Source organism: Dendrobates tinctorius, unplaced genomic scaffold (genome assembly GCF_039654945.1).
Source record: "Dendrobates tinctorius isolate UK_male_01 unplaced genomic scaffold, ASM3965494v1 ptg000191l, whole genome shotgun sequence".
In the NCBI taxonomy this organism is placed as follows: Eukaryota; Metazoa; Chordata; class Amphibia; order Anura; family Dendrobatidae; genus Dendrobates; species Dendrobates tinctorius.
In genome coordinates, this window is record NW_027361858.1 from 17,573,151 (window position 1) to 17,596,907 (window position 23,757).

The window sequence follows — 23,757 nt, forward strand, 5'->3', positions numbered from 1 at the left end:
AAAGTGAAGTTAAGGGTTCCTCTGAAATCTGCCAGAAGGAATAGCTTGTGCCAAGTCTGTCCAAGATAGCTTTTTTTCACCATTGGCTTCTGACATACATAACAGGGACAAACTGCAATGAATTTATCATCAGGCAACCCTTCCATCAAACTGGATTGGCAAAGTGAACAACCCTTTTAACTCTTTTTTTTGTACAACAGTTGAGAACATTTACCAAGCTGAAAAAGCGAGTTGTGTCAGACAATACTGTCATTTGTCATAGGTATACATATATATATAATTTCATGTTATATGATGTTTGATAAGTAGCATGTAATTCATCTGTTATAATTAGCAAAGGAATAATATGTGAAAAAGTCTACAAACTTTTGGTTGCTCATATTGAATTTCCTCTAATTTTGCTTTAGATTCTCTCACCTGAAGTATATATCCACGGACATAGTCCCGTAGCGTCCATCCTAGACCATGCAGGATGTGTAAAACTTCTTCTTGTTTGAGCACACTGAAGAGACGGTCCAGCAGAATCTTGAGCCGCACAGGCACGGCCTGTGTACCATACAGCATCAGGCTGCTGATGTCGAACACTACGTTGGATTGTACAATCTCCACTTGTGTTGGGTGGTACAGATGCTGAGTGCTAAGCTTGTCCAAAGCTACATCAATGGGGAAAGGTAAAAGAAAAGACAAATATGTGCATTAAAAGATCAGCCAATAATGGTGATGACTTGAACGTGGATTTTGCAAGCAACAATGACTAAGTCACTCTCAGTCTTCTTTTAACTCAATTAGGAATGTTCAGGCTGGGGGATTGGCAGTGTCAATAGCAAGAGGGATTTTATGTGAAAGCCAGCAGAGCTTAGAGAATATGCCTCTTAAGGATAATGCAATGTCTAGTAAAGAACTGCATGTGTGTACACAATCAAGGGACTATGGAAATCCTGCAGCTTTATTTCTAGAGTATGAAGTCATGCAAAAACAAAAGACGCAAAGAGTTTATCCACTTCTTCTGTGCTCCTACTGAAGGATATACTTGTTGCTTGACACATGAATAAAACAACATATATCATGTATATTAATTATAATGAGTCATTTGTGTTAACCAATTATAAAAAAATTATTAGAATTGACATTGATAAAAAATACATTGCGTTTTAATTTTACAGATAGTCAAGGTCATGGTGAAGCTTGAACAGCCCAAGGATGTAGGACCTACATTGTAGGTCAATGACAAAGACAATTCAAGGTGAGATAAGACTTCACACTATTTCACCATACCTTAGTAAAATGGAATCACTGTGCATGCCAAGACAGACGTTATAAAACACTTATATTATCATATTATGTTCCATTTAAGGCCTCATTCAGATGTCCACTTTTTGCATACAAGAAAAAATGGTCCCTGTATTATCAGTGTTGCTGGATCAGATTTTCATAAATTTTTAGCATGCTGCGATTGTCAGCGTACTACGACCGTAGTACGCCAATGCAAGTCTATGGGTGCGCAAAAAATACGGATTACACAACGACCACACATGTGACTTGCGAGAAATACGCACCCGGTGTCTTTTAGCAAAGGCGGCAATTCAGTGCGCTATACAGTAATCTCACACTGACAGGTTAATAAAGAAACGAAAGAATAGATATAGACACATAGAATACATATATATATATATATATATATATATATATATATATATGCATTCTATGTGTCTATATCTATTCTTTGGTTTCTGTTATAAACCCTGTCATAGGGCTCCATTATATGTCCATTTTGCAAGCCTGCGAGAAAATCTCGCTATACGGATGCCATACGGATTACATACGGATGCTGACATGCGCAAAATACGCGACCACACCTTGATTACGGATGACATACGGATCACTGTTTAGGGGCCATTCATCCATATTACACATGTAAAATACTGACCGTATTTTGCGTCGGTTAGTGTGACCCTGGCCCAATAATAAATTCCACAATTGGATGTGTTAAAAAATGTTCCTTTGCTGAGATAATCTTATAAATTTGTCCCTACTGTGTACTGTGTAATGGTTGTGTCTGACCATACAGGAAAATGGTCTGATCATACCACAGCTCCTGGGCAGGGGGGGAACAAAAGAGTATACAGACAGGACAGCACAGGATCACAGCTGATTTTTTTTGCGAGGCAAAACATTTCACTAGCTGTTTTAAGCAATGTTTTACCTGAAAGAAGAATCATTTGTGATCCCATGCTGTACTCTACAACTAATGTACCTCTAAAAAGAAGTTTCACGTATTTCTGTCTACCTATGCCCTGTGTATGCAGAAAGCTGTCACAGTAGGTTATAAAGAGTTCAGCAATCAGGGACTGGTAGATCTGCAGCAAATATAACTTTTATCAAAACTGCAGCAAGCAGCCAAGCAAGTGACACATCACTGGAATCAGTGTCTACCTTCTTCTACAACATGCTGCTTTAAGATGCGGTAGCAAAAACTTGGTGACAGATTCCCTTTAAATACTTGATTATTGCAAACCTAGTAGGAAAACCAAGTAGGAAAAGTGAATAAATAACAGCAAGATCTACACCAATTGGTGGTGAAGCACAGGCACTCTTTCCGTATTAGCATTATAACACACACCACTGTGAATTAGGTCTTCTATGGTTTTATTTACTTAACCGGTTAATTCCACAATCTTTATATCTGACGAGCCATAAACTAGAGATGATTACAAGCTGTGTTACCGGTTAAAGTGAATGTTTATCCGATAAGCACTCCAGCTGTGAGCATCACTTTTACCAGCCAAAACTACGTGAGTGCCCCGAGTTTGAATGTGTGCAGTCACTGAGCAAGGAGCAATTACATGTCGAGCGAGGGGGACTTAATGAATCTTAAAACCACATACTTTGCAGAGTAAAGAAGCTGACATTTTGGAGGAAATGGACTGAAAAGGGTCCTTGTGTTACACAAGAATGACATACACAGCTGCGGCAAATTCTAAATTTAAAGTGCTTATTTCGTAGTTTTTCAACTGGTGAGTTTTTAAGGTTTGTTTTGGTTGAACGTCAAGAACATATTGGCTTTCTAGTCAGACTGTGAACCAGAGGTTTTTCAATGGTATTTATGTACTTACGGCTGCTTCTGGTTATTCTCTATGAAGGCATGGTGTATTTAAAAGAGGTTGGAAGGAAGGGTAAAGTCACCTCCTAAGGCTAGGTTCACACTTACTTTTTTTACCCACTGTATAAAATAAAAACATATTTGATACACATGCCGATTTTGCAAGTTTTCCCACCTACAAAGAATAGACAGGGCTGTAATTTTTATTGTAGGTATACTCCAACGGTGAAAGACAGAATCTAAAGATAAAAATCTGAAAATCACATTGTAGGATTTTTAAATAATTAAATTGCATTTTATTGCATAAAAGTATTGACCTACCAATCAGCAAGAATTTTTTCTCTCACAGACCTGTTAGTTTTTCTTTAAGAAGCCCTCATACTCTGCACACATTACCTGTATGAATTACACCTGGTTGAACTCGTTACCTGTAGAGCATACACCTGTCCACACACTCAATCAATCACACTCCAACCTCATTGTTTATATTCTAGGTTATATTCATCTGTTAATGGCCAGATTGTATATGTGCACCTATACCTTATACTTATAGCAACAGGAGTGCCAGCCCTTGTTTCTAAATTTTGCTTCATTTTCTTGTATTCAGTATATTTCAGGGTTTGGCCACCTCCTTGGGCTGTAGACCTTATCTAGCCAGCTTTCCACACTCAGGCACAGGTCCTGCTCTGCCCTCGTCTTTTTTGATGCTAGAAAGAAAAGTGCAAAAAGAGTCTTATTCCGGTATTGCAAGGTGGGTAAACAAATGATATGCTCCCCTTGTGGAGTTGTGTGTGACACAACCCCTAATAGCGTGACGATAACAACCACTGCAGCGTTCACGAGAATTCAATGTATCGTATACCAGGAAAAAATGGATTTGTTCTGCACTGCTGGAATGTCAAAAGACAGGATCGGAGGACCAAGCTTGGATAAAAAAGTGGTTTGTTGTCAACACATTTCAAAGTCAAATCAACTCCTACTTCAGAACAACCACTCGTCTATTTTGAGGTGTGCTGGCACATAGCGAGGTGAGATATTAGCGATAGGGGCCATCCTGATTGGGTACAACTTGTTGCGTTGGGAAGGCTTTTACTTTTTTTTTTCAAAGAACGTCAACTAAGTATTCTGTGTTTTTACATGTGTTCCTAATTATTTACTGCAGTGTTTTGGATTGTTTTTATTCTAGTGTATATGTGTACCTTCACATTACACTTATATGAATAGGTGTGCTGGCCCTTGTTTTTTGGGCTTCCTTCAGTTTCGTACACTCAGTACATTGGGGATTTCGCCACGTCCTTGGGCTATGCACATTATCTAGTCTCCTTTCCACTTGCAGATGTTTAGCACCTGTACCTGACTGTGTTTAACACTTTGGTAACAGTGTATGTGTGCACCTACACATTACACTAAGGCCGGGATCAGACATGAGAGAAACTCGGACGAGTCTCGCATGTTAATACCCGGCACTACAGCCGGCACTCAGGAGCGGAGCATGCGGCTGCATGTTGCCACATGCTCCTGAGTGCTGGGTATTAACATAAAAGACTCGTCTGAGTTTCTCGCATGTGTGATCCCGGGCCTTATACTGAGCCCATTTTTTGTTGTTTTGTTATTCATTATTTATGCAGCTGAAGGTGCTACTCTACTTATAGACTAAAGCTTTGAGACTAGTGCAATCTTTGCCCTGATGATGCCCTAAGTTTTCTCTTGTTCCAGTAATTAGTTAGAGTACTTACAGAGAAACTATTGTAAAAGCCCATGTATAATTTTGCCCCATTTAAAGCGATATTGTTTACATGACCAGTCTAGAGCTGGCACCACCTATGGCAATCTTAAGCGTGGCCAAAACTTCTACAGAAAACACACTAAGTGTTCAAAATACACTTTTTCACACGTTTATTTTCTCTCAGACCATCCAACTACAAAATTCAAAGGTTTCTAAGGACCTTAGAGTTAGGTTTGGGTCTTTGGGGCTGCCAATTTTTGTGGGAAAATAAACAGGTTTCTTTTTTATTAAAGTTATGCTTTTCATAGATTGAGAAGAAGCATACAAAACAAGTTATAGAAAAAAATGGATTGAGAAAAAGAAATAGAATATAAATGTCTGGGTTTATATGAGCTTGTGTTCAGCTGAGCTGAGAACAGCAGGACTAAGTAAGGTTTGGTTAGAGGAGATGACAAGTGTTTCATTAGGGGCTCTTGTGATCTTGCTGCCTCGAGCATTGAGCAGAACTGAGGGGATTGTAGTTAACACAGTCTTGCATTACAAGACATCTTCAAATCAAGCAAAAGTGTGTTGAACAGATGGTACAGAACACAGACATGTCACAGGTCTTGAGATCAGGTAAAATGGAAGTGGAATACATTTTGAAAAGCACTGCGGGGCTTTGGAGAGAGGAATTTAATAAAAACATCCATGCTTGCTCTGAGGACTAGATAACATTAACAGACTTTCCATAGAGAGCCAAGGCCAGTTTTTGAGGGCCATTTGCTCTGGGCCTTAGTTAATTCAAGGATGGTAAACTCAGAAGACACCAATAGTTAAAGAGAAATGACTTTACAAAATTCTGTAAAAATCCACTAGAGTTAAAATTACTTTACAAAAATCCAAAATATTATTATTATTTTGTTACAGAGAATCTGTCAATATGATTTCACACTCCAAACTATATCGATGTGCATGTAGCTCTTTTAAAGACAAGTCTAGCAATACCTTTACATGGCCAGTCCTTTCATCTGTTACTAAAAAATCAGCATTTGATCTGATATGCTAATGAGACCAAAGAACTGTGGTAGATCTGAAGCCTCTGTCAATTCAGCACTATTCCCTGCTCAGCGCCGCCTCTTCCTGCTTTAAGCCCCCATCACACATAGCGAGATCGCTGCTGAGTCACAAGTTTTGTGACGCAACAGCGATCTCACCAGCGAGATCGCTGTGTGTGACACTTACCAGCGACCGGCCCCCCTGCCGGTTATCGCTGATCGTCCTAGAATGGCCAGGACATTTTTTTGATCGCTGGTCTCCCATTGGCCAGCACGCATTGCTGCGTGTGACAGGCGGGAGACCAGCGATCAACGAGCAGGAGCTGGTAACTAAGGTAAACAGAGGGTTTCTAAGCTGTGCGCAGCGCTTAGAAAACCAATGTGTACCTTAGTTACAAGCGCTGGTGCAGGGAGCTGGTAGCCAAGGTACACATCGGGTTTCTAAGTGCCGAGCGTGGCTTAAAAACCCGATGTGTACCTTGGTTACCAGCTCCCTGCACCAGCGCTTGTAACTAAGGTACACAGTGGGTAACTAAGAGATGTGAGTCGCTTGTTACCTGCGTGTCGCTGGTGCTGATTGCTGGTGAAGCTGCCTGTTTGGCAGCTCACCAGCGATCATGTAGCGACACACCAGCGATCCTGACAAGGTCATATCGTTGTCGGGATCGCTGGTGCATCGCTATGTGTGACGGGCCCTTGCTGACAGGTTTAAGCTGTATGACTTCAGGCAGCTTAGCCATCAGTCACACAGGAGGATGCATCGCTGGGCAGGGAATAGAGCTCAAGTGACAGAGGCTTCAAATCTGCAATAGCTGTTCAGCCTTATTTACATATCAATTCAAACACTGAATTCTCATAAATGGAGGAACAGACTGTCCATGTAAAAGTATTCCTAGACTTGTCTTCAAAAGAGATACATGGACATATAAATAGATAAGGGGGTGAAATCATTCTGACAGATTCCCTTTGAAGAAGTGTTCTCAAGTTTATGTTATCTGTACAGATGAGCAAACTTGAACTTAAAAGTTCGTACGGGTTCATACTGAACAGTCAGTGTCTGGTGCTAAAATACGGACTGATCCCGGAAGTCCGTTGAAAAGTTTGGAATTCTGGGTGAAGCGAGAAAGAGAGAATTTTTTTTTCCAGATTCAAAGTTCGAATCTCCATTATTTTCAGTGGGGTTCGGGTTCTGGTTCAAGTTTGGGTACAGTTCTGGTGCCCAAACCAAATTTTGGACTAAAGTTTGGTCAGGTACCAGAACTCAAACTTTCACGGGTCCGCTCATCCCTAGTTATCTTGTATGCACGGGGATTACTTTCCACTTACGGTCTGACCACCGTAGCCCCCACTAATCCTAAGAGCCTCTGAACAGCCCCTGCTCAATAGAGCGTAGGTCAATCAGGCACACTAACATTCCACTCATTCTAAATGGGAGGGCGGAAGATTAAAGAGTGCAGCGCTCAGCTGATCTTCAGCACTTTTATTCAAATGAATGGAGAGGCAGTGTGAAGGATCGACCTCCGCTCTGTTAAGCAGGAGCTCTTCAGAGTCCCGGTTCTTGGGATCAGTGGTCAAACCCCAAGCAATCGAAAAATTACCCCTATCCCCTCTTGCTTTCTTTGCAATAAAATACTTTTTCATAAAGTACGGTATATTAGTGAATGAAGTGAATGATGTAAAAAGTATATATAAGTGAATGATGTAAAAAGTATACATTTATTTCATAAGAAGTAAAAGTTCTGAAAAATATAATAAATAATTGTAATGACATAAAATATTAATATTGAACAACACATGTTCTCTTGATCCAAAAAATTGATAATTGATATTTTAATGTATTTTTTTCAATACAGCTCTTTTTTATTTCACTTCTGTGGTTTATGGCTACTCCATTTTTTCTCCTTGTTGATATAAAATATTATTAAAGTTAACTACACCCTTTTGTTTTCTTATGATGTGCACCTTTCTATACAAGTGAGTGAGCTTTAATTAAATCATAAAGAAAGGAGGAATTACACATGCTGCCCATTATCACACTGCCCAGCAGATATCAATGCTTTCATTATAGTAAAGAAATGTTAGATGATAGAACTTGAATGTTCTAGTAAGCCTATTGAGATTTAGGGCTGACTCACACTAGCATATAACTCAGGAGAGTGCTATTTGATTTTTTAGCATATAATCACACTAAACCCATGTTATTCAATGAGGTAGTGCAGATAGACGATTTTCACTGATAGAATCCGACTGTGCAAAAAAAATCGCAGCATGTTTCGATTTCACACTGAATTCGGCTGAGTGGGCGAAAAAAAATAAAAATGCCATATGAACCATTAGTTTGGCATCCGACCTTTACAGATACATTACAATTCTGTAGCATAGAAAATGGGAAATGTTTCTGTAAGTGATTAATAACTTCTGATTAAAAAAAATGGACTGTACACTGACAGCACACGAGTGACAAGTGAGAAAAAAATTGTCCCACTCTCCAGGATGGGAATGGGACTGATTATTTTTATACACAAGTGTGAGCGTACCCTAAGAGGAAGACCTACTGATGAATCTGTGGTGGGCTTACAATTATACACAGCAATCAATCTAAAGTAGCAGAGCTGCGACTAAAAACCCAAGTGACAAATGTTGTGCCATTAACATATTAAGAAAGAATACACCAGGCAAATAGGAATTAATCATGACTGGAATTTTGTACATCAGTCTTAATCCAAGATGCGTCAAATTCATGAAAATGCGTACCACTTTCACCAGGCATGCCCCAGTATCATGCCCCAGTCTTGCTCTGGAGTACATTTCTATCTTAATTTTTGCTACTCGTGCAGAAATTAAGATGAATTTTTCAGTCATTGCACGCCCCCTGAAGAAGTGTGTACAAAACGCGCATCGGGGTAGAGGAACGCAGCTCTAATATCACACGCATAGTAAGTTATAAATTAAAGATTAGGTGTTCATGTTTTATTTATTGGATGCAGCTCTTTATAAATGTGTACAGCCTTTATTGAAGCTGTGCTGCAAATGATATTATCCCAGTAGGCTGGTGAACTTTGGAGCAAGGTGTCCTGCACTTAACACTGTGACGCACAGTATAAAAATACAGTTAGCTATTTAGCTCTATCATAAGCACAGGCACTTTTTATATACCCTGCATAGCACTTCCGTTGTGGCATGCTGTATAGGTTTTTTTCAGGCAATTGCCTTTCCATCTTTGCACCATATAAATAGATGAAATAATAATAATAATAATAATAATAATAATAATAATTGCATATCATGATTAATGAAATGTGTGTTTAATGATATCCTTAGTCATTAGCGTTTTTCACATTGCAGCCATTTCCTTTTATGTTTTTGTTTGTTTTGTTTTAATGAATTGTATATTCAATAAAAAATGCAAATTATATTTTAAGATTTATTGTTCTTGTGCTTTTCTGGTCACTTTACTCTTGATGTAGAGAATTAAGTGGCAGATGGGATATCATTTATGCTATTCATGCAGAAATTTAGATTAATTTGTCAGTCATTGCTCAGGCATGCCCCTGCAATATGCAGAGCTGGTGATGAAATGCGAAAAATTTTCACGAAAAATAAGTTGTAAAAAAAAAAGTTTGGCAAAATCTATTTGAATAAACCTTCCGAGAGTTTATGTCTGGTGTATTCATGGGTCCATGAAAAACACGTACAGCATACGGATGACCTAGATATGCCATTTGTGTGCTCGCCGTGTTTAACATTGCAAAGTATAGGAGAAGATTTGTAATTTATTTATTTTTCTATCCATACTGGAAAAATACTGATGACCACAATGAGGGTAAAAACAGACACACAGATGACACATGGAGGACACACTGATGGAAAACACTGATGACACCGGCACCGGTTTCTCATGTAGGTGTATGTTGTGTGAAGGACAGCTCAGGCGAGTTTCTCGCATCACTTTTTTGGTACGTGTGCTGTCCGCTAACCAAGTGGATAGATCACAGAATCGTTATAATGAATATTCCTGTCACATGTCTATTGTTTTGCAGACTGATTGCCCACAAAAAAAATACAGATCATGTCCTACTTTGATCCGTGTTGTGGATCAAACTCACCACTGAAAGTCAATAGAAAAAAAAGGGATGGATAGCACATGGATGTCATCTGTGTACTGTCCACATTGTAATGTTTAATGAGCAGGAAAAAGCAAACATTTTTCATTTTTGTCTGTGAAAAACGGATACACCAAAAATTTGTTCAGCACAGTGAAAAAAACAGACCGTTTTTCACATATGAGAAAAAATAAATGCTGTGCGAAACCAACCGTCCAATCTGTTCGATTTATGTGCATACACATCAATCTGATAACCATTGCCTTAAAGGGTAGGAGGTGGTGGAGCACTCTGCCCAGGAATACACCAGACTCACAAACTCTGCATCAGGTCTATTTTATCTGCATTCCTAGTATACAAACATTTTGTGCCATTTTGGCAAAAAGGGAAACAGACTGGAAATTTTCATATCTTGCTTTTACTTTGGAAAGTGTATTAAGCTGATGGAACTCCTTTAGGTTAAAATCCAAGGCACCTGGTCTAATAAAACTGGCACAAGCTAAAATACAATCAAGCAGCTAGAAGTAAAGAAAGTAGGCACGAATAAATTACTCCAAAAAAGCGACTTGCGCTTCCTCAAGTTGAATGGATATCTGCATTTCTTTTAGAAGACTTTGGTAAAAATACCAATTTTAAAACCCCTGTCTATAGTGACTCGGCTGTATCATGGAGATAAACTGCAATACCAGACAAATCTTATAGACAAGGACTGAAAATGAAGGACGCCTTTTCTTAATCTTGTAAAGATGCTATAGAATCTTAAAGGGGTTTTCCACCTTAGGCTACTAGTCTGCAGTCACTTTATGTGTCACTCTGTGTGACTGCAGACTTGTGAATCCACACACTGTGTGCACTGCACGCTCTGAGGATTCTCCTGTGCCAGCCTGGGGAGCTGCGGACGTGTGACCACAAGTATGTGATTTGCATACACGTGCTGACTAGATGGGCCCAGACTTGCTCAATGTAAAGCCCCTGTCACACATAGCGATCTCGCTAGTGAGATCGCCGCTGAGTCACAAGTTTTGTGTGACAGCTATCAGCGACCGGCCCCCCTGCCGGTTATCGCTGATTGTTCCTGAAAGGTCAGGACTTTTTTTGGGATGTTGGTCTCCCGCTGGCCAGCATGCATCACTGTGTGTGGCAGGCAGGAGAGCAACGACCAGCGATCAGAGCGCTGGTAACCAAGGTAAACGTCGGGTTTCTAAGCAGCATGCGGTGCTTAGAAATCCAATGTGTACCTTAGTTATCAGCGCGCTGATGCAGGGAGCTGGTAACCAAGGTACACATCGGGTTTCTAAGTGACGCGCGCCGCTTAGAAACCCGATATGTACCTTAGTTACCAGCTCCCTGCATAAGCGCGCTGGTAATTAACATACACAGCGACGCGCCCGCTCGGCGTCGCTGGTGCTGATCGCTGGTGAAGTTGCCTGTTTGACAGCTCACCAGCGATCATGTAGCGACACACCAGCGATCCTGACAAGTTGATATCATTGTCGGGATCGCTGGTGAGTTGCTAGGTGTGACGGGGCCTTAAGTGTATTGAATAAGACTTGTAGTCTAAGGCCAAACAATCTCTTTAATTAGGCATACATTGAGAAGGGGTCATTGGCTTCTACTATGTGCCTTGATATATCGGCTTAACCAAATATGTTTCTGGCATAGCCATGGCTATATGAAATTTAAGATAGAAGAAAATGGCTGTTCTTGTTATTCCACGGCTGCCAGTGACAAATATTATTTCCATAAAGTTCCATACTGGAGAAAATGATAGCTACAGAAATGGTAACACGCACTCCTTTATGTGCAATTTATGACATGAAAATGAAAGAAAACTACTTTTAATTTCTCTAAAATGTTTTCTAAGGTTGAGTTAAAAATCTACTAAAATGCATACAAATTAAATATAATTAAAATAAAGCGGAAAAAGGTCTCAATGACATCTTTCATTATTATTTGGGAGCTCTGTGATCTGTTTCCAAGCAGTACATTTTAGATGGCTACTCTGTTTATGTAGCTGACAGCAGAACCGCAGTTTGTTCATAGACATGGCTGTCTCATTTTTTTTTCAGACAAAACTTTGAACCCTATCCAGCTTTGACACACTGCCTCTTCAGTTAATAACGATCGTGTTTCCCCCTTGTCTACTGTCTACTTTTCTTTGAGGCAACTGCGCACTCAGCACCTCAAGATAATAACGCAAAGCTGCAACATAAAAGTGACAGCATTAATATAATTGTCTGTCTTTCTCGCCTTCACCATAATCTCTTTTTTTTTTTTTTTTTTTACTTTTTCATTTTGACAGTCTTCGTGACACCTGTTCCTGTCTCCTCTGATCCTACCACAGTCTTTTGTGCTGACACGGTTCTTGTCAGAAACAGAATCTGCCGGAGACCAAGACAGTATATATATGATGGAATGCTTGATAGGCTACCCTCGTAGCTCTCACGCGGGCGGCATGTGAAGGGTTAATCTCACCAGCCTGGGGAATCCTTTTTCTTCTGAAGAAATCCTCTCTCTTTACACATTAGGGATTTCTCACAACCTCAAGAGTCTCACAGGCGCTTGACTAATTAGTTTGTAGATTATTCAAAGCTGTTAAATGTTCAACATTAGACTTAGTTTTAGAAAGATGGGTCACAGATCTGGTGATGCGGTGAAATGGGAAACAAAGTGATACTAAACATGGCTCACGTGTAAATGTAAAAAAAATAGGCAGGCATTGTCTTACATTCATTCTGCCTAGAGAGACCTCATCCTAGATCTTCAGGCCTAGTCCAGCTGATGTCCCACGCAATGTCAAATACTAGGGTGGGCCTAATACAATACACAAGACCAGATTCATCAACGCAGGCCTTGTTGTACGCCACCCTTGATGAACGGTATGCTAGAGTAAGGTTGGCCAAACTAATTAGGCCAAGTTCACACAAGCGTGTAAAAAATTGTCAGTTTTCATGAAAAAAACAGCCGATTTTTCATTTGTACAGTCATTTGAATGGGCTTCTATTTTTTTACATCAGCAGTGACTAAAATTTACAAGACCAAAACCAGTTTCTTTGCTGAGAATTGCAACGTATCCATTGAATTTGTATGCTTTTGGGATGATCCGTACAGAATCCGATTTTTTGCACACCCTCAAACTTAAATAGGAGACTCATCAAAAATACGAAAAACCATAGTGTACACTAGTAATAATAATCTTTACATAGCGTTAACATATTCCGCAGCGCTTTACAGTTTGCACACATTATCATCACTGTCCCCGATGGGGCTCACAATCTAAATTCCCTGTCAGTATGTTTTTGGAGTGTGGGAGGAAACAAGAGTATCTGAAAGAAACCCACGCAAACACGGGGAGAACATACAAACTCCTTGCAGATGTTATCCTTTGTGGGATTGTAACCCAGGACCCCAGCACTGCAAGGCCGCAGTGCTATCCACTGAGCCACCATGCTTATTTCACATAGACACTCAATGTCATTTGAATAGCCTTACTAAATAAAACTGGTCTGATTTTTCATGGACAGAAACTGGACTCAAACTACGTTTGTGTGAATATAGCCTAATAGGCGTATGCCTCCTAATGAATGTGGTGCATCTTTCAGCAGTAGTATGCATCACTGCAATAAATGTACTCCAGTCAGGAACTTAAGTATATTACGGTCATAATTTACATCACTTTTTTGGGTGAATGTTGTGATAAAATTGTCAGCCATACCCCTTCTTTGCTGATCTTGCTCACTTTTTGCAAATTTTACACCCCGAAACTGGTGTAAGGCCGGGGTCACATTAGAGAGGAATATGGACGAGTGAGAGGTGTTAAAAGCACGCATTACACACGGACAAATGATTCTCTATGGGGTAGCTCCCAACAGCCTTATAATTCTCGTCCGTATTCTACGGTCCGTGCCAATAGCATGCTGCGATTGTCAGCGTACTACACCCGTAGTACGCCAATGCAAGTCTATGGGTGCACAAAAAATACGGATTACACATGGACCACATGTGTGACTTGCGAGAAATATGCAGGTCTTTTGGCAGGTGACAGGAAATGGGCCAATCCATCATCAGGAAGCTTAGACATGCTAATTAGCTCAAAAAGCGCTCCAGACATCCAGGAAGTACGCCTCCACGGAGTCCTGCAGTGTCATGGCGCCATATTTCCTCAATCTGGAGATGCTGATTGTACTAGTGCAGGAGCGCCCGGAAATCTGGGACCAGCGTGATGCCCATTATGCCAACCAGGCAAGAAAGGAGGCATCATGGAGGCGCATATGTCGCCAGATGTTCCACGATTTTGCTGATCGGCCACGTGAGGAGCAGCAGCAAATGAGTAAGTACAACCCAAAAACTGTTTAAAATTACCTCACATCAAAAAAGGCATTTAGAATCAGGCTCCCCCCTCCTGTGCTTGGACTTTTTGCCTGATGAGGTGGGTAGATTTTTATGTGACCCATGGTTTTACACTGCCATAATTTGGCCCAGGCCACAAGCTCCTCATCCTCCTAGCCAACCAAGTTATTAAGTCTAGTTACTTGATACCTGAACTATAGTGACCTTTTGTATCTGGCCTGGATGCTCCAATTATATATGCCACCCTGGGTAGAAAGCAAACCCTAGAAGGCCACATGCCTAGGCTACTGGTAGCAAATCTGACCTAGCAAATATGTGAAAATGAGAATATTTCCTGTCACATTGCAGTGGAAGATGTGATAAGATGCTGCACAGCATCCGCGACCAATACAGGTGGGAACATCAGCAGCGGTCCAGGAGAGGTGATGCGGGTCACATAAAGAGGAAATATATCTATTATGACCGCCTCTCCTTCCTCGCTCCAATTCTGGATCTGAGACCGTAAGTAAATATCTCACACCACATTACACAGATACTTTACAGGGCCAAAAAAATGAATTTATTTTTGGCTCTGTTCTATTTCATAACAGAACTCAGTCCAATCTTACGGAGAGAGAAACTGGCTCAGATACCGAGCTCATCATAGATCCTGGGTCTGTAGGGGAAGAGGTGGCTGGCCCATCTTCTCCCCCTCTAAGAAGCATGGGTGAAGATTCCTCTCAGGAAAACCCAGTGCCTGCACCACATACCCCACCATAAGGACCACATCCACAAGCAGGACCGTCTACTGCTGCATCATCAGCCATACAGGAGGAGCAGGCCAAAATCAGCAGCAGCCCAACTGCCCAGATCTGGGGCTCCCCACAGCCTGCTGGACCATCCCGGCGAGGAAGAAGAAAGCGCAAGATCCCTGCCCAAGATACCCGTACCAATGTTGACACAGGGGTACTGAACTATCTGGCTAGAGTCAATAATGATGATGGTGAGAAGGTATACTCACACAGTCTGGCCCTTTATCTCCGTGCCCTTTCCCGTCAGCTGAGGCTACGTATTCGAGGATGTTTTCAGATCCTGCTTGATGCAAGCACACACACCAATACCCCATATGAGTTATTTGAATATCTGGAGAGGTGGCAGCTTTCCCCCAGGAATCTGATGCGCCTTAGACACCCCACACACATGCTTGCTCAAGCAGGCTCTGAGGATCCTCAAATACGTGGGCCTACACCTCACCCACTTCCTCTCCATTCCCAACTTTTCCTACAGCAGCCACATATGTCTGGCTCTAGCCAACCTCACCAATATGGCCACTTGTTGCTACCCAGTATTGGAGGCTGGTCCCAACCTGGTTGGGGACGACATGGCTATTTTGGTGGGTATGGGACACGGGCCTACCAGCCCCAACAAGAGGCCCCTCTCCAGTATCACTCTGGCCAGTACCAACCACAATCCCAGGAGGCAGTACACTACCCACATCATGGACAACAGTATGCCCCCACACAGGGCGATGGCCAAGTTGGGAAAAGTAGCCAGCAGCAAACACAGGCTGGTCTTCCGCCTTCTCCTCCCCCGACCTGCCAAAATTTATAATGCTGCCATTTTGGTATTGGCTAATGGTTTTGTGGTCACTTTGTTTGTCAGAAAATGTTATTTGTTCCCAATTTTCACATCTGCACAAAGGCCAATTTGGCCCATTGCCACATTGATCATACGGCAATAATATGTTTTTCTAAAAAAAAACAAATAAGGCAAAAGTAAACATTTGTCTACTACATTTTACGTCTCTGTCTCAATTCTAAAAAAAATGGTGTCAGCATACTAACATACGCTTACCAATGCAATTAAACAGTCATAGAATCACAAGGGGTTTAAATATATATATATTTAGACACGCATAAACCAAAAAATTATAACATAGACACAGCATGCTCTTGCCAAGAAGTTTCACCCTCAAGTGACATAAAGTAATTTGTGAAAATATCACGCACTTTGAGCCCAGAAAGCGGTCTACGTTGAGGGTTGATAGGTGGTTTCGTCCAACGCACATTGTCCGACCCATGCACAACACCAGCAGAGGAGGAACAATCATGTATCCTGGTGAAGTTATGAAGAACGACACATGCTTTAATTACTTCATTTACATTTTGTTCATTCAGCTGAATGGCAGACTGGAGTACCCACTATTTGGCACAAAGAATGCCAAAGGAACACTCCACCAGTCGCCGAGCACGTGATAGGAGCAAGTTAAAAATTCTGCGCCGTGGTCCAGGTTGCGTCGGGGATATGGCCTCATGACATTGTGCGTTAACTGAAACGCCTCATCTGCCACAAGGACATAAGGGACTGATTCTTGAGTGGAGCCTGGTAGCTGGCGTGGTGGTGGTAGATCCAACTGGTTGGTGCGTAGCCGCCGAGCCAAAATGGAAGTATTGAAGACTCGAGAGTCTCCCGTCCTTCCATAGGCCCCACTATTCGACAATTATAAACTTGTATTGAGGGTCGGCCAGAGCCAACAATACAACAGAAAAGTATTGTTTATAAATGAAGAATTGTGAGCCAGAGTTTGGCGGCTTACGCACCCGAATATGTTTGCCATCAAGGGTCCCAATACAATTAGGAAACTGGCAGTCCTCCTCAAAGTCCCTTGAAATCCTTAACCAGTCTTCCATCCTGGGCTCGGGAATGACGAGTTGATGTAGTCTTGACCATATTTCACTACATGTCGACCTGACTATGCCAGAAATGGTAATCTTCCAATGAGAAACTCATGGTGGAGGGCGGCATAAGACAGGCTAGTGGACAGGAAGCTGAAGAACAACAGAAATGGAACATTTTAGAATGCACAAATTAACAAAACACCAGGTACGTACATACAAAACTTTTTATTGATTCATATCTAATAACACACATATATTTGGTCGCACAATGACTATGTGATAGTCAGGACATATTACACATAACATTCTGGTCTGTAAGTTTAAATATATCTGGAATAAGATGAGGGTATAAAACTTAGTCCAAAAATCAAAAAATACATACTTTGGGCAACACATCATGAACATAGAGAATGTGGTTGTGTAGTACATACCGTAATATGAGTAGAAGTCGCTCCTCTGCAGATATAGCTTTGCGCATCCTTGTGTCCCGAAAGGTTATCCCAGGGTGCACTGTCTCCAAGAGTAGATCAAATGTTGCAAGGCTCATGCGACAGTATTGGTAAAATTTTTCAGGATGATCCCGCAGAGAAGAATAGAGTTGGTGGAAATGACCTCTTGTGAGTCGTTGCCTCAAAAGTGGATGGACCCACATGCGTCTCCTCCTCTGCGGACCCACTATCACTGGGTATGGTTGACCAAAGCGGTGTGACAAAAGCCAGTTGAAGAGAACCTGCTCAGTTGTGTTGAAAGTCAGACTGTCTGCCATGTTGCACATACAACACCAACACACCTAGTCAAGGCAAAGTCACAAATGGACAGAATGGAGGCAGCCACCTGTTCCTGAGCCATTAAACAGGGTGCAGGCTAATGATTTAAATAGTTTGCAGGCCTCAGAACCATTAAATTTCCAGTTTGCAAGCCTGCGAGAAAATCTCGCCATACAGATGCCATACGGATTACATATGGATGCTGACATGCGCAAAATACGCGACCACACCTTGCTTACAGATGACATACGGAGCACTATATAGGGGTCATTCATCCGTATTACGCATGTAAAATACGGACCGTATTTTGCGTCGGTTAGTGTGACCCCGGCCTAAAACTCCAAACCTGACAAACTTTTTGCACAATTTTAAGTTGCACAAACATCTGGACCATTTTTGGAAGCTTTACAAAAAAACTGCAAGATGAATCATGGCTGCATTCTTTTTACATTTAACACTTTAACGACCCAGGGGTATTTTTGGTTTTGCATTTTCATTTTTCCCTCCCCTTCTTTCCAGAGCCATAACTTTTTTATTTTTCTGTCAATATGGCCATGTGAGGACTTGGTTTTTGCGGGACGAGTTGTACTTTGGAATGACACCATTGGTTTTACCATGTCTTGTACGACAAAATCGGAAAAAAATTCCAAGTGCGGTGAAATTGAAAAAAAGTGCAATCCCACACTTCTTTTTTGCTTGGCTTTTTTGCTAGGTTCACTAAATGGTAAAAGTGACCTGCCATTATGATTCTCCAGGTCATTACAAGTTCATAGACACCAAACATGTCTAGGTTTTCTTTTATCTAAGTGGTGAAAAAAATTCCAAAATTTGTTAAAAAAAGCACCTATTTCCAAGACCCGCAGCGTCTCCATTTTTCGTGATCTGGGGTTGGCTGAGGGCTTTTTTTTGCGTGCTGAGCTGACGTTTTTAATGAAACCACTTTTGTGCAGACACGTTCTTTTGATCGCTCATTATTGCATTTTAATGCAATGTCAGAGCGACCAAAAATCAGGTTAATCCTTTATTTTATTGATAGATCAGGTGATTCTGAATGCGGCTATACCTCATATGTGTGTGTGTGATTTTTTTAATTGTTTTATTTTGAATGGGGCGAAAGGGGAATGATTTAAACTTTTGTATTTTTTTTTATTTTTTTCATATTTTTTTAAAATATATATTTTTTAATTTTGGCATGCTTCAATAGCCTCCATTGGAGGCTAGAAGCATCCCATACTTGATCGGCTCTGCTACATATGGGCGATGAGCAGATCGCCTATATGTAGAATTTCTGCATTGCTATGAGCGCTGACCATCGGGTGGCGCTCATAGCAATGCGGCATCAACAACCATAGAGGTCTCCAGGAGACCTCTGGTTGTTATGCCAATGCAACGCTGAACCCTGATCACGTGATGGGGGTCAGCGATGCGCGCACTTCCGGCCGCATTTGACAGCGGCGTTTAATTAGTTAATAGGCGCAGGTGGATCGTGGTTCCACCTGCCCCTATTGCGGGCAAGAATTGTGCGAGTCTCTCGCAAGTGAGTATGAGCCCTTAGTGAAAACATCTGACAGCACTTGGATGACATTGGTGTGCTGTCTGTTTTCAACTTTTTTTTTTCTCATCAGTGAAAAAAACAGATGAAACTCTAACCAAGCTCTGATGAAAATCACTTATGAAACTGAGTCAGTTTTAAAAAAAACCCTAATGCCTGCATGAGGCCTAAAGTATTTATCAAATGATCAAATAGGGTAAAAATTGTAGTGCATAAGCTTTGGTTGACACTTGTAACATACCAGGCTGAGAAGTGCTTTTCGTGAAATTATAGTGAACAACAGACTGTATAAATTATTTTAGAAATATTCCCATTCACCTTAATTATCAGCTCCCGTTTTTTTTATATCAGGAATCATTTAACAAAATGTGTAAAAAATCATTCAGAGTTTCATCCGGTAAAGTGGGGCTATTTTTTCTCACTTGTCATCCATGTACAATCCGTTTTTATACTCAGCAGCTTTTAACCTTTTACAGCACCATTTACAGTTTTCTACGTTACAGAATTGTAATGTGTCTGTAATAATCTGGCTCCTTATGGTATACGATATTTTTTGCGCATGAATAAACTTGAATGGGCGAGTCTCATCCGATTTTCCTGAAAAAACTAGGACACGCTGTGATTTTTTCACATGCGGTTTCAGTCAGGGAATAATATCTTTCATCTGCGCTGCCCCATTGAATAACATTGGTCTGAGTGCTGTCCGTTGTTTTCTTGAACAATCCTCCGACCGAAAACCGAGTCCTTAGGTGGATTTCGGACTATCTCAGAATGTCTGCAGAGACTATATAGCTATGTTTACATATTCACGATTTTATCAGAACAAGTCTAAAGGCCCCGTTACACATAACGATGTCCCAGCGATCCCACCAACGATTCAACATGGATGGGATCGCTGGGACATCGTTAGGCTGATCGCTGGTGAGCTGTCACATAGACAGCCCCTCCAGCGATCAGGACCAGCAAGCAAGCTGGTTTCCAATGTAAACAGCGGGTATCTAAGAGCCGCACGGCTCTTGGATACCCGCTGTTTACCCTAGAAACCAGCGTGCAAGCTGGTTTCCAACGTAAACATTGGGTAACTAAGAGCCGCGCAGCTCTTGGATACCCGCTGTTTACGTTGGAAACCAGCGTGCGCTGGTATCTAGGGTAAACAGCGGGTATCCAAGAGCCACGCGGCTCTTAGTTACTCGATGTTTATGTTGGAAACCAGCATCCAGCGTCGCTGATCGCTGGTCTCTTGCTGCCACACGCAGCAATGCGCGCAGGCCAGTGGGAGACCAACGATCAAAAAATGGCCCTGGATGATCCTTCACAATCAGCGATACCCGGCAGGGGGGCCAGTCGCTGATCCCCATCACACACTGCGATCTCGCTGGCGAAATCGTTGTGACGTCACAAAATCAGATCGCTGTGTGTGATGGGGCCTTAAAGCTGAGATGAGATTTTGACACTGTGTATTTTGCTGCATTAAAAACTCCACATCATAGGCTACATTCCATGAACATTTGATGAGTTTTTGTCACAAATTTTCTGCACCATTTCTGCACCTATTATGCAAATTAAGGTTTTGTTGCCATAATGAGCTTTTTGTGCGTTTTTGATGCATATTTATTGATGATGGTCAAAAACACTGCTTCTTACAGTTCCAGCAAAGTGGATGGGATTTATAGAAATCTCATGCCCACTGTGCTTCTTTTAAAGCAGCATAAACTCACGCACGGTGCGTGCTTCAAATCCCCAACATCTTAATTTCTCTTGCCGGTACGTTGATTTCCTATACAGAATCTCCCTATAGCCTTGCATTAGATGCAGAAATTCCACTGGTAAAAAAACGTACATGCATGTTTGATGTTTCCACCACAGAAGTGAACTAAAAACGCATGTGCATTTTTAATCTATAACTGTAGTGTGATCTCTTATATATTCTGTAGGACTGGTATCTACCACTGACCATATGGCAGTAATATCAGTGTTGGTCGTTGTATAGAGATTATTTTCAGCAACAGCACGGTCATCTGCTGAGGTTCTCCTCCACTATTAGGGTGCGTCACCCACTTGTAATCAGGTTTACCTGATTAGAGGACCACTCAGAAGTTTCACCTCCCTTGAACCAAAACCCTAGCTTCGTGTGATGAGCGAGTGTGCTCGTTACTCAAGATTTCCGGGAATGCTCAGGTGTTCTCCGAGTATCTTGGGCGTGCTTGTAGAGTATGTTTGTGTCTCTGCAGCTGCATGATTTGTGGCTGCTAGACAGCCTGAATACATGTGGGGATTCCCTAACAAACAGGCAATTCCTGCATGTATTCAGGTTGTCTAACAGCTGCAAATCATGCAGCTGCGGAGACACAAACAAAATCTATGAGCACGCCGAAGATACATGAACACCTGAGCATGCTCGGAAATCTCGAGTAACGTGCACATTTGCTCATCACTACTAGCTACGCTTCTGGTCTGCGCACATCCCTGAGTGCTTCCATGGACTGTGTGTCCAGGTGCAAAACATGTTGACATGTCCGTTTTTTGCCGGATGCATGGTCACAATATGTCCTGCACACGTGCACACTGATGACACACAGATGACATTCGTGTGTCATCAGTGTGACATGTACCGGCATCTGGGAAAAGCAGTACAGTTAGCGCTGTTCCCAGGCGCCAGGTGCTGAATCCATCTCTCATCATTGTTGTCTTGTCTCTTTGAGATTAGCGAGACTCCAGGCAACGCTGATGACAGTTGTAGTCAGCACACGTCGCCTGGGAATAGTGCTAACTACAACTCTCATCTTTGTTGCCTGGTCTCCCTGCGATCAGCGCAACACTGATGAGATTTGTAGTCAGCATCCATCATTTGTGAATCACACGCATTAAATGAAAACATTTTTTTTTAAGAAATGTCAGTGATGTGACGGCTCACCATGCAAGCCGGAACACACTGAGCGTAGTCTGAGAACCGCTGCCTGTGACCTGCAGTAACCTTAATTACATCAATGCTTGTCACTGTAGCCGTGTTCTCACGCTAAGCTCAGTATGTTTCAGCTGGTGTGGTGAGCGGTCGCATCACTGGTGTCACTGCTCACCACACCATCTGAGAGTTTCATTCAGCACCTGGCATCTGGGAACAGCGCTACCTATACAACTTTTTCCCAGACGTTGGTATGTATCACTGATGCTGCACACGGATGGCACACAGATGCCACACAGATGTGACACATGGACACGAATAGCACCAATACTGTTTCTTCCAGTACCGGTAATATCAGGACGTGTGAAAGAGGCCTAATAATGCATATTTAAATAACCAGAAATTGGTTACGTTTGTCAATTTGTAGTTGTACAAAAAAACTGAACTGGAGTAGATTTGCGGCTGCTAGACAGCCTGAATACATGTGGGGGTTTCCTAGCAAACAGACAATCCCCACATGTATTCAGGCTGTCTAGCAGCGGCAAATCATGCAGCTACGGCGACAGAAACTAATTCTCCAAGCACATCCAAATACTCGGAGATCACCCGTTCATGTTAGGGAAATCTTGAGTAACGAGTATACTCACTCATCACTATTTTCGAGCGCCTTTTGTGTTGCCCCTCAGTGACGCCACAACTGTCATAGTGTAAAAACTATTAAACTGGGTAACCACCATCTGGTTGATCAACCTTTGACTTTTTTTAATGAAACTATTGATTTATTTGAATGGGATCGGATCAAAGGCTAATCAAAATGTGACATGTTTCTGAGGGTTTTTTCAACCTGTCCTCAAAATTCAGACATGTGAACGTGCCTATAATGGATATGTGCTCTATCTTTGAAATTCACATACATGAAACATGGATGTTTGAAAGAGGTCTTAGACTTTGTTTTTTTCTAATTGGGCTAATCAACAACACTAGAAATATTTAATAGGGGCTTAGAAGCTACAAAAGGCTGGGGATCTTTGTCCTAAATGAACATTTCTGCATCATTTTAATTACTGCATTGATTGTCAATGGAATATCTTGAATAGTCATATCTGTCTATTTACTATGACAGCTCTTAGCTACATACAAGGATGTCAATCAACCTGAACTATACATGGATGCCTTTAATCCCGTCCATATAGGCAGGTCCATTTTCATAAAAAAAAAAATCTGTTTCCTTTCAAAAAGTAGTTTTTCACCGATATGGTTTAAATGAAATTAATTAATGGCAGCGCTAGGAAACAATGTAATTATTGCAGCAGGGACTTGTTATTTGTATTCAGAGAGTCATTTCAAACTGATCCCGCTGAATGAAAGAGGTGCGGAATAGTAATCTGATTCGATTGAGTGCTTTTTAACATTCAGTTGCTATTGTGTTGTGATTTAATAAGCTGACTGTTTTTTTTTAAACTTCTTTTTAAAAGTATTTAATAAAAAACAAACGGAGGTCAGAGTCTCAAAGCAGGCATATCGTGGTCCTTAGACACTCATTTAGAAGCCTATCAGTACTGC

At 41.5% G+C, this 23,757-nt stretch overlaps 1 protein-coding gene across 3 annotated transcripts in view; it reads right to left on the reverse strand.

Moving 5' to 3' along the window:
* Positions 1-23,757, reverse strand: part of BNC2 (basonuclin zinc finger protein 2) — a 953,199-nt gene that overhangs the window by 155,312 nt on the left and 774,130 nt on the right. For all 3 annotated transcript variants that reach the window (XM_073552473.1, XM_073552472.1, XM_073552474.1), the window contains one exon: positions 418-653. In XM_073552473.1, coding sequence (XP_073408574.1) covers positions 418-653 — 236 coding nt within the window. The remainder of the gene's footprint in view (positions 1-417; positions 654-23,757) is intronic.